Raw genomic sequence first — 15,603 nt, 5'->3', positions numbered from 1 at the left:
GTGTTAAGGGAAAGGCGATGGAAACGGATTTTTGGATGGCATTAGAGATCCGTCAAAAGTCCGCCATATTGAAATCACGAAAGGCAATCACATGCGCATGCGCAGATTGCCGCGCATGGAATCCAACATGGCGGACGAACTTGATTCTGACGGCGAAGCGGAGCGGGAGGTTGAGTTCAGAAAATTGAAAGATACCCACGAAAAGGTGAAAACTTATGTTGAGCCATTGATAAGCTTCTTTCTATCTTATTATGTTTTAGCCTGTAGTAAACTTCTACTTTGTTACTCTTCGGTTACTCTGGTTCCAGTGGCTCCCACGAGAGAGAAAGGATCCTCTGGAACCAGTGTTATCTACGGTATAATAACCTTACCAAATCTCTTCTAGGCCACCTTTTGTGAATAAGCTTATAAGCTTGAATAGACGTTGATCAGTGGATATAGAAAAAAGTGACATGTTTCAGGTCTATGGGGCTCTGACCATGGCACAATGGCGATTCTATTGTTCCCACAAGACCAACCACAGTAGATAAAAAACCCAAGCACCAGCAACCTAAAGGCATTACTACGGCCACACTGTGTGAATTTAATGAATAAAGAGACCTTTGAAAAAACGGTGTTAAAAAATTGTCCCATTCAAACACTGTGAGCATTTAAATCAGGCCGTGTCTCGCTGTAATACTGTCTCACCACCATGTTTTTTAGAGGTTGGGAAGTAGATCGTGAGCATTTCCTTTTTCTTGTGGCTAGCTTAGCCAGGAAGAAATGACTCTCATCATTTCTAGACAGAGTACGTTGACTTATTAGGAGTTCACATGATCAATTATTCTCATCATTTCTAAATAGGTTATGTTGACTGTATTAGGAATTCACATGATCATTGATTCTCATTAATTCTAGACAGGGTATGTTGTTGGGAAGAAAGCTGGCAAAGAAAGCTCATTGCAAAGTAGCTTTAACCAAGGATTTACTGATATATCTAGAGTTGGGATGGCAACTGGGTTTCTTCGTGGCATAATAAGGTACTGAAAATATAAACCCTTTTATTTAGTTATAGCTAATTAATGTTTCTTTGATTCTAAAGTAACTCAAGACAGAGGAGTACTGGGTAGAAAGTTTTTTGTCTAGGGGAGATGAGCTCAGCCATTATAGTGTCTAGTGGAGATGAGCTCAGCCATTATAGTGTCTAGTGGAGTTGAGCTCAGCCATTATAGTGTCTAGTGGAGATGAGCTCAGCCATTATAGTGTCTAGTGGAGTTGAGCTCAGCCATTATAGTGTCTAGTGGAGATGAGCTCAGCCATTATAGTGTCTAGGATAAATGAGCTCAGCCATTATAGTGTCTAGTGGAGATGAGCTCAGCCATTATAGTGTCTAGTGGAGTTGAGCTCAGCCATTATAGTGTCTAGTGGAGATGAGCTCAGCCATTATAGTGTCTAGTGGAGTTGAGCTCAGCCATTATAGTGTCTAGTGGAGATGAGCTCAGCCATTATAGTGTCTAGGGGAGATGGGCTCAGCCATTATAGTGTCTAGGGGAGATGAGCTTAGCCATTATAGTGTCTAGTGGAGATGAGCTCAGCCATTATAGTGTCTAGTGGAGATGAGCTCAGCCATTATAGTGTCTAGTGGAGATGAGCACAGCCATTATAGTGTCTAGTGGAGATGGGCTCAGCCATTATAGTGTCTAGTGGGGATGAGCTCAGCCATTATAGTGTCTAAGGGGAGATGAGCTCAGCCATTATAGTGTCTAGTGGAGATGAGCTCAGCCATTATAGTGTCTAGTGGAGATGAGCTCAGCCATTATAGTGTCTAGTGGAGATGGGCTCAGCCATTATAGTGTCTAGTGGAGATGGGCTCAGCCATTATAGTGTCTAGTGGAGATGAGCTCAGCCATTATAGTGCCTAGGGGAGTTGAGCTCAGCCATTATAGTGTCTAGTGGAGATGAGCTCAGCCATTATAGTGTCTACGGGAGATGAGCTTAGCCATTATAGTGTCTAGTGGAGATGAGCTCAGCCATTATAGTGTCTAGTGGAGATGAGCTCAGCCATTATAGTGTCTAGTGGAGATGGGCTCAGCCGTTATAGTGTCTAGTGGAGATGAGCTCAGCCATTATAGTGTCTAGTGGAGATGAGCTCAGCCATTATAGTGTCTAGTGGAGATGAGCTCAGCCATTATAGTGTCTAGGGGAGATGAGCTCAGCCATTATAGTGTCTAGTGGAGATGGGCTCAGCCATTATAGTGTCTAGTGGAGATGGGCTCAGCCATTATAGTGTTTAGGGGAGATGAGCTCAGCCATTATAGTGTCTAGTGGAGATGAGCTCAGCCATTATAGTGTCTAGTGGAGATGGGCTCAGCCATTATAGTGTCTAGTGGAGATGAGCTCAGCCATTATAGTGTCTAGTGGAGATGGGCTCAGCCATTATAGTGTCTAGTGGAGATGGGTTCAGCCATTATCATGTCTAGTGGAGATGAGTTTAGCCGTTATAGTGTCTACTGGAGATGAGCTCAGCCATTATAGTGTCTAGTGGAGATGAGCTCAGCCATTATAGTGTCTAGTGGAGATGAGCTCAGCCATTATAGTGTCTAGGGGAGTTGAGCTCAGCCATTATATTGTCTCGGGGAGATGAGCTCAGCCATTATAGTGTCTAGGGGAGTTGAGCTCAGCCATTATATTGTCTCAGGGAGATGAGCTCAGCCATTATATTGTCTCGGGGAGATGAGCTCAGCCATTATAGTGTCTAGTGGAGATGAGCTCAGCCATTATAGTGTCTAGTGGAGATGAGCTCAGCCATTATAGTGTCTAGGGGAGTTGAGCTCAGCCATTATAGTGTCTAGTGGAGATGAGCTCAGCCATTATAGTGTCTAGGATAAATGAGCTCAGCCATTATAGTGTCTAGTGGAGATGAGCTCAGCCATTATAGTGTCTAGTGGAGATGGGCTCAGCCATTATAGTGTCTAGTGGAGATGAGCTCAGCCATTATAGTGTCTAGTGGAGATGAGCACAGCCGTTATAGTGTCTAGTGGAGATGAGCTCAGCCATTATAGTGTCTAGGGGAGATGAGCTCAGCCATTATAGTGTCTAGTGGAGATGAGCTCAGCCATTATAGTGTCTAAGGGGAGATGAGCTCAGCCATTATAGTGTCTAGGATAAATGAGCTCAGCCATTATAGTGTCTAGTGGAGATGAGCTCAGCCATTATAGTGTCTAGGGGAGATGAGCTCAGCCATTATAGTGTCTAGGATAAATGAGCTCAGCCATTATAGTGTCTAGTGGAGATGGGCTCAGCCATTATAGTGTCTAGTGGAGATGGGCTCAGCCGTTATAGTGTCTAGTGGAGATGAGCTCAGCCATTATAGTGTCTAGTGGAGATGAGCTCAGCCATTATAGTGTCTAGTGGAGATGAGCTCAGCCATTATAGTGTCTAGTGGAGATGAGCTCAGCCATTATAGTGTCTAGTGGAGATGAGCTCAGCCATTATAGTGTCTAGTGGGGATGTGCTCAGCCATTATAGTGTCTAGGATAAATGAGCTCAGCCATTCTAGTTACTGGAAGCCTGCTGCACCTATGCTAGCCTCACCCATATACATTGTATAATAATTATGCAGATCTATTTTATTTTTTTATTCTTGTGTTTGATGAAATTTAGGTTTATAAAAAAATTAAGGAGTGGGGCGTAAGGGTTTTTTAGTGATAGGGTTTTGCCTTAAATCTGGTTCCTTTTTTTGGTATTTTGTATTTTATTCCGCTGCATTGCGGTTTCTCTAGACTGAGCCGTTTACGGTTATTGGCTTATTTTGATGGTTTTGCAGTTTTTTGTGTTTTTTGTGCGTTTTTGCACCCCCCTCATTAGTAAAGAAATAGAATATAGTCTTCACACACTTCAAAAGAAGTAGCCATTATATGCTAATGAATACTTGTTGTAAATTCTACAGTTCTCTACTGTCAAATATTCCACAAGAAGAGAAAACAGTGCATACCTCACTCATGCAGGTGAAGTTAACACAGACACTTGAACAAGTCAACAAGATTGAGGGAAGATTTTTGTTGAATGTTGGAAGACAGTCTAATTCTAAAGTGGAAAACTGTGTTTGCAGAACAAAAAGAAACACATGTCAAGATGATTTGCACCCAGACAAAGAGAAAGATGGCAATGAACAATGTTGTACTAGGATTGATTCAAATGACAGTATTTCACAGAAAACAATGAGTGACGATGTGTCAAATTTATGTACAGAAATAAGAAATATCTGGTTGTCTTTGATTAAATCAATCCTTACTACCAATATGAACATCAGCCAAGAAGATATCAACAAAATTTCTATGAAATTTCATGAGATAACTTTTAGTCAAAGATAAGTAATTATCGTACTGTTGAACTATTAAAACAATTGCATAAAGGTGTGCAATGTTTTTTTTATTTATTTATTTGATTTTCTGGGTGTACTTGGCTAAAAACAGGATACCATTCCAGGTTTTAGTATATGTATATAGTTTATAAGCCTAAAAAAACACTCCATGAGTTTTATTTGACAAAATGTAATGCAAAAGAAAGTTGAAAGAGGTTTTTTTTTTTTGTCATGAGGTTGCATGTGTTTTTTTTTTACAATCATGTTTTCTGGCTGATTATTGGTTTAATGCAGTTATTTACAATCATTATGATCTGTACAGGACCCGAAATGATCCCAGGACCCGAAATGATCCCCAAAAGTACCCCAACTGATCCTCGGACCCGAAACGATACCGAGGGGTCCCCGAAATCAACCCCAAGGAATGGACAAAGGGAAAGCAGAAGAAATACTTGCAATTCTTGAAGCATAATTAAGGGTTAACAGCGACTCGATTTCTAAACAACGTGACTTAAAAATATTAAATTCCAACACAATACTTCTATTTATTACATTGCCCTGCGTTAAACCCATAAACAGAGTCTAAAACAAATACACAACATTAAATTGCTTCCATCACACTCTAAACATTATGCGGTTCCGACATGACTCTGACACTATAAATCTCATTTCCGGTAAATATCACCCCTTAAAATTAATATTCATTCAACAACCAAAAATATATTTCAGCACGAAATCCTTGTTCACACGAGCGAATATTTACTGACACATTTTAGGCAGCCGGTTTGGCTGAGAAGATGGAATGACATAAGCACACTGAGTTATACACTCGAACAACCCTTCTACTACTGATGCAAAATATTAAGAGGATGTGGCTTTTGTTGAAAGAAATATTATGTGTGTCTTAAATTTTCTCATGTAGTTGTGCGTACACCCCGGCATGATCTCATGATATGATAGGTCTTTCATTCACCAAAAACAAACATGCCAAAAAATAGCTTTAAAACATCTTGCTTCCTATAAAAAGCAGCATGTCCTATCTGTAAAGACTTTCTTTTATGGCGTGTTATGTAAACATGATTTATCCACGCCGGGTTCTTCAAATTGCTATCACAGGAATTGTTAGTTGACCCCAATTTCTGACTCAACCACTGTATTTCCCCCGAAGTCGTTTATTAAAATGTTTTATAGTATTAAAATACTATAGTTTTAGTTAATGTAAATTTCCTTTTAATAACACAAACAAAGCTAAATGTTCAAATGTTTTTAAAACTGAAAGCCAATCCTTACACATTCCTTTAGTTGTCCATTACTGTAATTCCTTGAGGTTCATTTCGGGGACTCTTGGGGATCGTTTCGGGTCCCGGGATCAGTTATGGAACTTTTGGGGATCGTTTCGGGTCCTGGGATCAGTTGGGGAACTTTTGGGGATCGTTTCGGGTCCTGGGATCGTTTCGGGTCCCGGGATCAGTTGGGGAACTTTTGGGGATCGTTTCGGGTCCCGGGATCAGTTGGGGAACTTTTGGGGATCGTTTCGGGTCCTGGGATCGTTTCGGGTCCTGTACAGATCAATCACACTGAAAAATAAACAATAATACAATAAACACAAACCCCTCTTTTTGAAGTTATTTTGTGTGTGTATTTTTCCCTTTATTTTGTGAGTGGAGGCCCTTGCCAAAATGGAATAGATTAGGCTTGAGCCATACTAGTTTTCATAGAGGACATTTTTTATATCAGGCATCTTCATAACTGTCAGCTCTCACACATTAGGCAGGACTCTCAAGATTTAAAAGTAATAATTCCCTTGTGTGGCACCATTTATCTTACATGCATAAGATTTGTAAGTAGATTTGTGCCCAAGATTTTTGAATGGCAGATGTTTGGCTTTTTGAATTGGCTCAATGATAGATTAAAAGCCATTTAGCTGCTAAAACATACAAATGGCATGATATGGACAGTTGACATTTGATCAGACTTGGAGGGCATACCCTCTTATAACCCCCCCCCCCCCCCCCCCCCTTCCCTCAAATAAAACTCCAGCCTTGAGATTTTCTGGGGTTGACAGCTATGTATGGCTCTCCCCCCCCCCCTCCCCCATTTATTGACACCGCTGACCAAATGTTTTTGTTTGAGCAAGTGACTTTCATTCGGCACAATCTGAAAACATGGCTAAGCTGTGCCAATTCGTGTTGAATGCCTTATTATCCTTCATTCTATTCTTACAATCACTAGAAGCAAGGTCCTTCTCTGTGGACTTCACAAACAATGTGTTTTTGAAGGATGGCAAGCCTTTTCGTTACATCTCTGGTAGCATCCACTATTTTCGTGTTCCTCGAATCTATTGGAAAGATCGACTAGAGAAGATGAAGTTTGCTGGATTGAATGCTGTACAAACGTACGTACTTTTCACTCTTTGATTGGCTGATAAATAGAAGAAATACCTTAAACGAGTAGCCAATCAGGGAGCGAGAATTCTCGACCAAACGTTCAAGTTTAAAATGTAAACAAGCTTCAGTAGGTAGCAGTTTTTACGCAAAAACTCATCAACAAAACTTCTGGCGTTCCACCCTCACCTGGATAGCGCAGTAAAACACCCCCACATATGACCTATATTTTTTAAAGCTTATTCTCGCTTGTTTTTTGGTTAAAGCTGATGTATTTTTTTATTGTTTGTCAGTGACCTGTGACCAAATAATGGAATCATACTATAAACAAAAATAAACAACAGCAATATCACTAGAAAATAGATCCCCGAGAAAAAAAAAAAGAATTCATGTTTTCACAGCAAATTTTGCAATAGTAGGGTTACATAATGTCATCAACATCAATAACCAAAAGCATTATCATACATTTCACCATACTGTCATCATTTCTAGGAAAACTCTTGATTGATGGATGTCAATGTCCTGCAAGCTCTATCAGACATTTTGGAATTGATTATGTGAATGATACCTTTGTAAAAGATGGTCAACCATTCCGTTTTATATCTGGAAGTGTCAGCTACTTTAGAGTTCCAAGGAACTTTTGGCAGGACAGACTCCTCAAATTGAAGTATTCTGGGCTGAATACTGTTGATACGTGAGGACCTTTTTTTCCCTTAATACAGACTCAAGTTCCTATTTCAGTGGTTGATGTGAATAAGGGTGGTTATATTTGCCCTTTTTCACAAAAGAGAGGTTTATCCAAACTACAGTATGATTTATAGTTAAATGTTCTTGCATTATTCATTGGATACTGAGGACTAATGCTGTTTGTTGTCAATAGATATGTTGCATGGAATTTACATGAGCCAGAGATTGGAACCTATGATTTTGAAGGAGAGAATGACTTAGAAGAATTTATCAAAATTGCACAGTCTGTTGGGCTTCTAGTGATACTTAGACCAGGTAAAAAGAGTTTTTTTTTAAGCATTTGAATACCATATACAAAGTACATGTATGTAATAAAACTGAAATGGCAAAACTAAAAAAAAAATTAAACAGTTCTTAGGTTTCTTATGTGGGTCACATGGCACGGCTATAGAGGTTATAAAAGTGATAGATTGTGTGCTTTGATTGTAATGCAGAACAGTCGCTAGGGAGGGGCAGGGGGACACTTAAACCCTCACTTTGAAAACTGAGGGGGACAGCGCGTCCCACTGTTCTGAATGGATGTTTATGTTTTTCACAAGGCATGGTTTAAAATGTATCCAATGTAGTTACATGAAATTGATTGCTTGATAAAAGGTGATAATTATTCTACAACCTACATATTACATAGTCTGTGAATTTTGTATTTCAGGACCCTACATATGTGGTGAATGGGAACTGGTAAGTGTTATATATTAACTTTAGTGTAGCTTGCTAAAGGCTGGTTCTCACTTGGACGTAAGCGGAAGCGCAGTGCAGGTAATTCGTGCTAGATCATAAGCGGAAGCACAAGAGAACTGCTTGATTTTCTTGGCGTGTGCACTGCCCCCTCCCCTCCCCTAGTTAGGCACCTTTTGCAAGGTATATATCATGAATATTTCAAGAGACCTCAATTTCTCAAATAAGTTTTGGTAAGTTTTTTTTTATACTACCATAAGTCAGAGGGCAATATGTTTTTGGTTGGGGCGAGTTATCATTCCTTGCCCCGTGTACTTCATCAACTGTTCCCATTCCATCCACTGATCATTGGTGAGTTATTGTTCAGTCATGTAACACCACTAGGGGCCAGGTGGGCTCATGCCACCCCCCTCCCCCTAGTGATTTTTCATAAAGTTATAACGAATTGACCAGTAGGGACGTAGTTGTGCACCCCCCCCAGTTTTTTAATGTCCCTATAAAGAATTCAAACAGAGGTTAGGAGATATCGAAATACAAGATTGGAGATCAAGCCTTTTTGACGATAATTCCAGATCATTGGAGGGAACAAACTAAGAACATTCAGAGAATTCAGATAACAACTAGAGGATTATTTGCAAAAAGTATCAAATATACAATATTGTAGGGTACAAAAATAAGGGTAAGTGACCACATTCTACAAATTAAAAGAGGTAGCTACAATAAAAAATATATAACACCAGGATCAAGGGTTTGCCCGTGCTGTCAGACTATGAAAACGAAGAACACTTTCTTGTTAAATGCCCAATTTACAAAAAACTTAGAAATACTCTCTCCCAACGGCTAAATATGAATTTCCCAAACTTTAAAGACTTAATATAGCCCCTAAAAGACACCACAGCATTGTAGCTATACTGTTTATGACTGCTTTTTAATTAGACAATCTTACTTATAAATATTAGAGAATAATGGCCTATGTACATCTTTGTTCACAGCACTTTAATGAATCTGTCTGTCTGTATAAAGGCCCTGCCTAATGTTTCATTGTTACACCTGTTACACAACACCCCTGTTGTTTCAGGGAGGTTTTCCACCATGGCTCCTCAAGAACACATCTATCGTACTGAGGTCTTCCAAGGATCAAGGTAGGGTTACTGCACTTTGATGAACTTTTAGCCACACCTCTTTAAGTGTATTTTTTAATATGTACTGATGTACTGTATCTCCTCAGTGTACATGGATGCTGTTGATAAATGGATGGGTGTCTTACTGCCAAAGATACGGCCTCTCCTGTATAACAATGGAGGCCCTGTTATTACTGTACAGGTTAGTGAATGGTTAAAAGATGATCTAACTTGTACCACAATGTCTAGAGTGGATTATCACTCCATGTTTCTTCCATTACTTCAAGGCATAATTTAGATGCTGTTCTTTTCACATACCATTCCAATTGCAAAGACCAAAGAAATAAGCGGGGTTAATACTTTATGCTCATTTGCATGGATTTACGTTTGGAACAGCACATGGAATGAATGGCATGTGAACTAGTTTCACCATTTTGTTGTATTTATGAAGGGGGGTTCTCATGTGCACACATTACAATAGAAAGGTTGTATTCAGAAATGTTCCCCCGAAAAATAAGCAAGCGTTTATGGTAATGTTTTAAGGGTTGAAAGGTTCTCAGTATTTTGTTAGAGCGTATAGGGTCTGATAAAAAACATTTGCCTGTGATTTTACCTTTTTATATAGTTTAAAATTGGGGAGGGGGAGGGGAGATATGTTTTGGAATTGAAATGTATCTTTTGCGTTTTCTTGTTTAAAATTTTGTGCTTTATTTGGAAGGAAGCCCTTCTTACCATATTTTAAAAAGAACACAATAACCTAATAATCTTGTTATCTCATTCAGGTAGAAAATGAGTATGGGAGCTACTTCACATGTGACCACGACTACATGTCCCATCTGGAGAACCTTTTTAGGAGCCACCTTGGAAAAGATGTCGTCCTCTTCACCACTGATGGTTTTGCTAAGTCTATGTTGGACTGTGGTACCCTGCCAAGTTTATTCACAACTGTTGACTTTGGTGCAGGTAGTACTAAAAAGGATTTATACATATAAACATTTTGACTCTTTATAAGATTCTACAAAAGGGGCAGATGAGATAGTTGTCCTGCAAAAGCCCCGCTGTGGAAGTACTAGGAGACAGATAGCTAAGTAGATACATCACTTTTCCGAACATAATGAATTATTAAAGCATAATTAACCAACTATTTATTTGCATTAATTCCCTTCCTAATTTAAAACCCTCTCTCTGATTTGCGTTAATTTGATAGATGATGTTAATTCCGTACAGACTCTGATAAACTGCATTCTTTGCCTTTAAGGTGTGGATCCCAAAGTGCCTTTCTCCATACTTAGAAAGTACCAACCAAACGGACCTCTTGTGAACTCTGAGTTCTACCCAGGGTGGCTGGACCACTGGGGCGAGAAGCACTCAACAGTCAACCCTGCTGTGATGACTCAATACCTGGACATGATCCTCGCTATGAATGCTTCGGTTAATTTGTACATGTTTGAGGGAGGAACAAGTTTTGGCTATATGAATGGTATGTTAGAAGATTGACATTAAGTATAGGAGATGCTTGGAAAGCACCAGTTGTATGGCAGTGGATAACAAAGAAATTTATTTAAGTGCTCTCTAAATCTATACTTATATATATGTTTTATAATAATGGGTCTGTGTAGCTCACTGGCATACCCTGTCCCAATTCTTCCCCGTTGTCTTCCCAAAACCTTAAACTCCTAAATAATGACCATGTATCTGGTATTCAAAAGAGTATGAATTGTTTAGTACACACATAGAGCTAGGAAGAAAGGTTTCATTGACATAATAATGTTTTCTAGTGCGATATATGCATGACCATAGATTGATTTACACCTTTCTAGGTGCCAATTGTGGAGCCAAGTCAAGTCAATACCAGCCACAACCAACTAGTTACGACTATGATGCACCACTCTCTGAGGCTGGAGATATCACCCTAAAATACCGTCTCTTGCTGGAAGTGATTGCAGGATATGTTGGACCACCATCAGGCCTGCCACCTAAAAACATACCCAAATACGCTTATGGCAAGGTGGAAATGAAAAAGGTATATAAGCAATCAGCTTAATTGAGTAACTTTAGGCCTTCCTTTTAGGTAGTTATGTTTTAGTTATGTTCCTTCAAGATATGTTGGGTCTCCTTCAGGGTGTCTTGGGCCTCCTTCAGGGTGTGTTTGGCCTCCTTCTGGGTGTCTTGGGCCTCCTTCAGGGTGTCTTGGGCCTCCTTCAGGGTATCTTGGGCCTCCTTCAGGGTATCTTGGGCTTCCTTCAGGGTGTCTTGAGCCTCCTTCAGGGTGTCTTGGGCCCCTTCAGGGAGTGTTGGGCCTCCTTCAGGGTGTGTTGGGCCTCCTTCAGAGTGTCTTGGGCCTCCTTCAGGGTGTCTTGGGCCTCCTTCAGGGCATGTTGGGCATACGTCAATGTGTTTTGGGTCTCCTTCAAGGCGTTTGTGGCCTATTTCAGGGTGTTTTGGGTATGTTGGGTTCCCTTTAAGGTTTGTTGGGTCTCCTTCAGGGTGGTTAGTTCATGTTTTACATGACATATTGGACGAAAAACCAATCTCCTGCCGAGCAAACTAGATGCAAGTATGACTGTCTATAAGAGCAGTGATCAAGTAAAAGCACGACATAAACCTTTTGTACCTTTTTAATATTTTGTGTGGTTCGGTCTCATGTAAATGTTTCATCCTCGCTATTTCTGAATGTTCATAATCCGTAATTGTGTCACATATTTATGCTGTTGTTTTTGTGTTTTCTTTCCTAGCTAGGGCGGCTTTTAGACCTAGTCCAAGTTCTCTCCCCAAATCCTCCAGTCATGGCGAGACTCCCGATGACAATGGAGCAACTCGGACAGAGCTACGGGTTTGTTCTGTACCACACGCAAATTCCAGACAAATTTGCCCACCAAACTGTCACGATCAGTATTCCGGGGATTAGAGACCGTGCTATCATCTATGTTGGCAAGGTGCTTATGATTGGTGGATTAGACACTGTGTTATTAACTATATTGGCAAGATACTTGTCATGGGTGGATTATAAGAGACCGTGCTATCATCTATGTTGGCAAGATACATATTATTTGTGGATAGAGACCGTGCTATTATCTTTATTGGCTAGATACATATTATGGTGGACTAGAGACCGTGCTATTATCTATGTTGGCATGGTACTTCATTGCTACTCTCATTGCTGGAGTGTTGAACCCTTGAAATTCCAGTTACTGTAATATTTTTATAATCCTGAGAACTCTTGTTTTATATTATTAATTGTTAACCAACATGATGGCTTTTTCAAATGTAAAAGACTATAATTTTATTGGCCAACATTCAGAATGAATGATTTAATCAAAATTAATCATAGATGACAAATCGTATTTCCGTTTAGACTGGGATGGCTACGTTGTCATAATAACGTCGGCAAAGTGTAATGTTTCATGTTTTTGTAGATTCGCCAAGCCACCGTTATACGAGTTGGCAACAAGACCACCGCATCGATTGTTATCGGAAGTTTCTTCGATCTTAGCATCCTTGTTGAAAATATGGGGCGCATTAACTACGGTCCCCACCTTGTCGACCCGAAAGGCATTCTGGGTAATGTTACCCTCGGCGGGGATGTACTCATGGACTGGAAGATGTTCCCCCTGAATCTCAAGAACGTGTTAAACCATTATCCCATGCTTTCGAGTGTTCGGCGGGATAATACTTCAAATGCGCCGACGTTCTTCACAGGCGAGATACCCCCATCGGTGGACGGGGTGCCACGAGACACGTTCCTGTACATGGACTCCTGGACTAAGGTAAAACTATCCCCGAGACACGTTTCTGTACATGGACTCCTGGGCTAAGGTAAAGCTATCCCCGAGACACGTTCCTGTACATGGACTCCTGGACTAAGGTAAAGTAAGGAGACACGTTCCTGTACATGGACTCCTGGACTAAGGTAAAGCTATCCCTGAGACACGTTCCTGTACATGGAGGTAAAGCTATCCCTGAGCCACGTTCCTGTACATGGACTCCTGGACTAAGGTAAAGCTATCCCCGAGACATGTTCCTGTACATGGACTCTTGGACTAAGGTAAAGTTAGGAGAAACGTTCCTGTACATGGACTTCTGGACTAAGGTAAAGCTATCCCTGAGACACGTTCCTGTACGTGGACTCTTGGACTAAGGTAAAGCTATCCCTGAGACACGTTCCTGTACATGGACTCTTGGACTAAGGTAAAGTTATCCCCGAGACACGTTCCTGTACATGGACTCTTGGACTAAGGTAAAGCTATCCCCGAGACGCGTTCCTGTACATGGACTCCTGGACTAAGGTAAAGCTATCCCCGAGACAAGTTCCTGTACGTGGACTCTTGGACTAAGGTAAAGGTATCCCTGAGACACGTTCTTGTACGTGGACTCCTGGACTAAGGTAAAGCTGTCCAGTTTATGGACTTGTTGACTAAGGCAAAGCTACTCCGCGATGATGGCGAGGCAGTTATGACAATTATGGTAATGTTTAAGAAGATTTTGTTGGCGTTGATGATAATACTGTTGGTTTCGTTGATGATAATAATGATGTTGGTGGTGTTGATAATGACGATTATTATAGTAATGTTAAATGCTTTGATACTGATATTGATGATGACTTATCTCTCTTACAATTCAGGGCCAGGTGTTTATCAATGGATTCAACGTCGGTCGTTACTGGCCGGCAGCTGGTCCACAGATATCCCTTTATGTGCCCTCGAGCGTCCTCTATGCTGGTCAGCGGGCTAGTAAGCTGTTTATTCTGGAGTTGGACGAAAACCCATGTGATTACCCGGCCACGTGCTACGTCACCTTTAAAGACACGCCATTACTGGATGGACCGGTGGCCCCTCTTCAAAGGACAGCAGGCAAAAGCTACAGACACTTGGATCAGCAGTGGCTTTCCGTGTACACTCAAGAAAATGTTAAGAATCCCGCAATTATACAGCATCTTGTCCACAGTGAGCATAAGAATATCAGCTGAATTGCTGTTTTTGTCGGCGAAAATGGCAGTTGAAAGAGAAGAATTTGGGAGGGGTGGGGGGTCAAGCCGCCTTAAAAAGGACATAACCAAAAAAAGACTCGTTGCTTGAGTGTAGAACACGGTCATTTTGTATTTTTCTATCTGTATGATTATCATGAAATCCAGGTGATATGAAGGGGGTTATGTATATATTTAACTCATGTCCACTCGTCCACCAAGACCCTGCCATAACAATGACACGTGGTCATTCCGTCATTCCTGCATCTTGACGGGGATGAGATAAAGCTAACGTCTGTGAAACTGGCGTAGGATGGACACATGGATTCTCCGGGTGCCACCTCATTTAAAATAGCTGTATATTATATCAAAATACCTCTTGTCCCCTCTTTGTTACGGGCTATTTTGTAGCCCTTACTCAAGTCTCACATTTAATAAATATTCCGCTTGTCTCTCTATATCACCAATGCCATTAGCTGCCCTTTCAGCATTTACCTACCTACCATTTACCTACCTACCTACCTACCTACCTACCTACCTACCTACCTACCTACCTACCTACCTACCTACCTACCTACCTATTTACCTACCTACCTACCTACCTACCTACCTACCTACCTACCTACCTACCTACCTACCTACCTACCTACCTACCTACCTACCTGAGGAAATGACCAGTAGGGGCGTGGCTGTGCTCCCCAATATTTTCTTACTGATTCTGTATTGTGTCCAATATTTCGAGGCCTGCTACGGCACTGCGAAATATCTCGGAGGGTTTTTGGCAAGTTCAAGCTATGAATTGTCCAAGTTACCTTCGTATGAGTTCTCTTTCAAAGTGTACTTTTCACTGGTGTGATATCATTTTCACTGCAGTTTTCTAGAGTAATAGAGGGAATTTCGCATTATTATCCAACGATGGCGACTGGCGAAGCTGTAAAAAAAACACGAGACGTTTGGCGTTGCCAAATTTTCCCAGAAATTTGTGGCTGCCTGTTGTCAAGTCTGCTCCGATCTGGAGAGGTTTATTTGCCCGAGTGAGTGATTGTCAAACTAACCCAACGCCTATCAAGGCGGGTATACAAATCAACCCGAGCTTATTACGGCGGGAAGTAAAATCAACCCAATGCCTATGGACTGGTGGTCCAAACCCCATTGCCTGATGGCTGTATGGCTTTGGGTTAAGGAACAGCCAACAAAATTATACAATGCTCTACAAATGCCATTCAATGCTATACAAATGCTTTACAAATCCGAAAATCTGCTGACCCAATGCCTAACATGGGGGGAATATAATACTGGGCCCAAGAAGGGTGTAGTTACAAAGGGCCAGTGAGCCTCATTACAGATTGCCATGGACACCAGTGAAATCAC

The 15,603-nt window shown here is 41.0% G+C and overlaps 2 protein-coding genes across 3 annotated transcripts; both read left to right on the top strand.

The window, feature by feature from the left end:
* The first annotated feature begins 89 nt into the window (after positions 1–89).
* LOC5518333 lies at positions 90–4,397 on the top strand. Its single transcript, XM_001638250.3, has 3 exons — positions 90–205; positions 898–1,019; positions 3,929–4,397. Exons 1-3 carry the CDS (start codon positions 92–94, stop codon positions 4,350–4,352), a joined length of 660 nt encoding a protein of 219 aa, XP_001638300.2. The 5' UTR covers positions 90–91; the 3' UTR covers positions 4,353–4,397.
* Positions 4,398–6,465: 2,068 nt separating this feature from the next.
* Positions 6,466–14,690, top strand: LOC5518332 (beta-galactosidase). 2 transcript variants are annotated; one of them, XM_032362958.2, is made up of 11 exons: positions 6,466–6,737; positions 7,607–7,728; positions 8,123–8,151; positions 9,227–9,290; positions 9,377–9,471; positions 10,052–10,232; positions 10,528–10,749; positions 11,090–11,292; positions 12,005–12,205; positions 12,686–13,036; positions 13,891–14,690. In XM_032362958.2, the coding sequence occupies exons 1-11, from the start codon at positions 6,508–6,510 to the stop codon at positions 14,233–14,235; spliced, it is 2,043 nt and encodes a 680-aa protein (XP_032218849.2). In that variant the 5' UTR covers positions 6,466–6,507; the 3' UTR covers positions 14,236–14,690. The 2 variants fall into 2 exon arrangements, with proteins under 2 accessions (XP_032218849.2, XP_032218847.1); XM_032362956.2 differs by lacking the exon at positions 6,466–6,737 and adding an exon at positions 7,140–7,420.
* The last annotated feature ends 913 nt before the right edge of the window (positions 14,691–15,603 follow it).

The sequence above is a fragment of the Nematostella vectensis genome, chromosome 2 (genome assembly GCF_932526225.1).
Source record: "Nematostella vectensis chromosome 2, jaNemVect1.1, whole genome shotgun sequence".
Classification (NCBI taxonomy): domain Eukaryota; kingdom Metazoa; phylum Cnidaria; class Anthozoa; order Actiniaria; family Edwardsiidae; genus Nematostella; species Nematostella vectensis.
The sequence above is the reverse complement of the archived record's forward strand: the minus strand, read 5'-3'. Positions and strand labels throughout refer to the sequence as shown.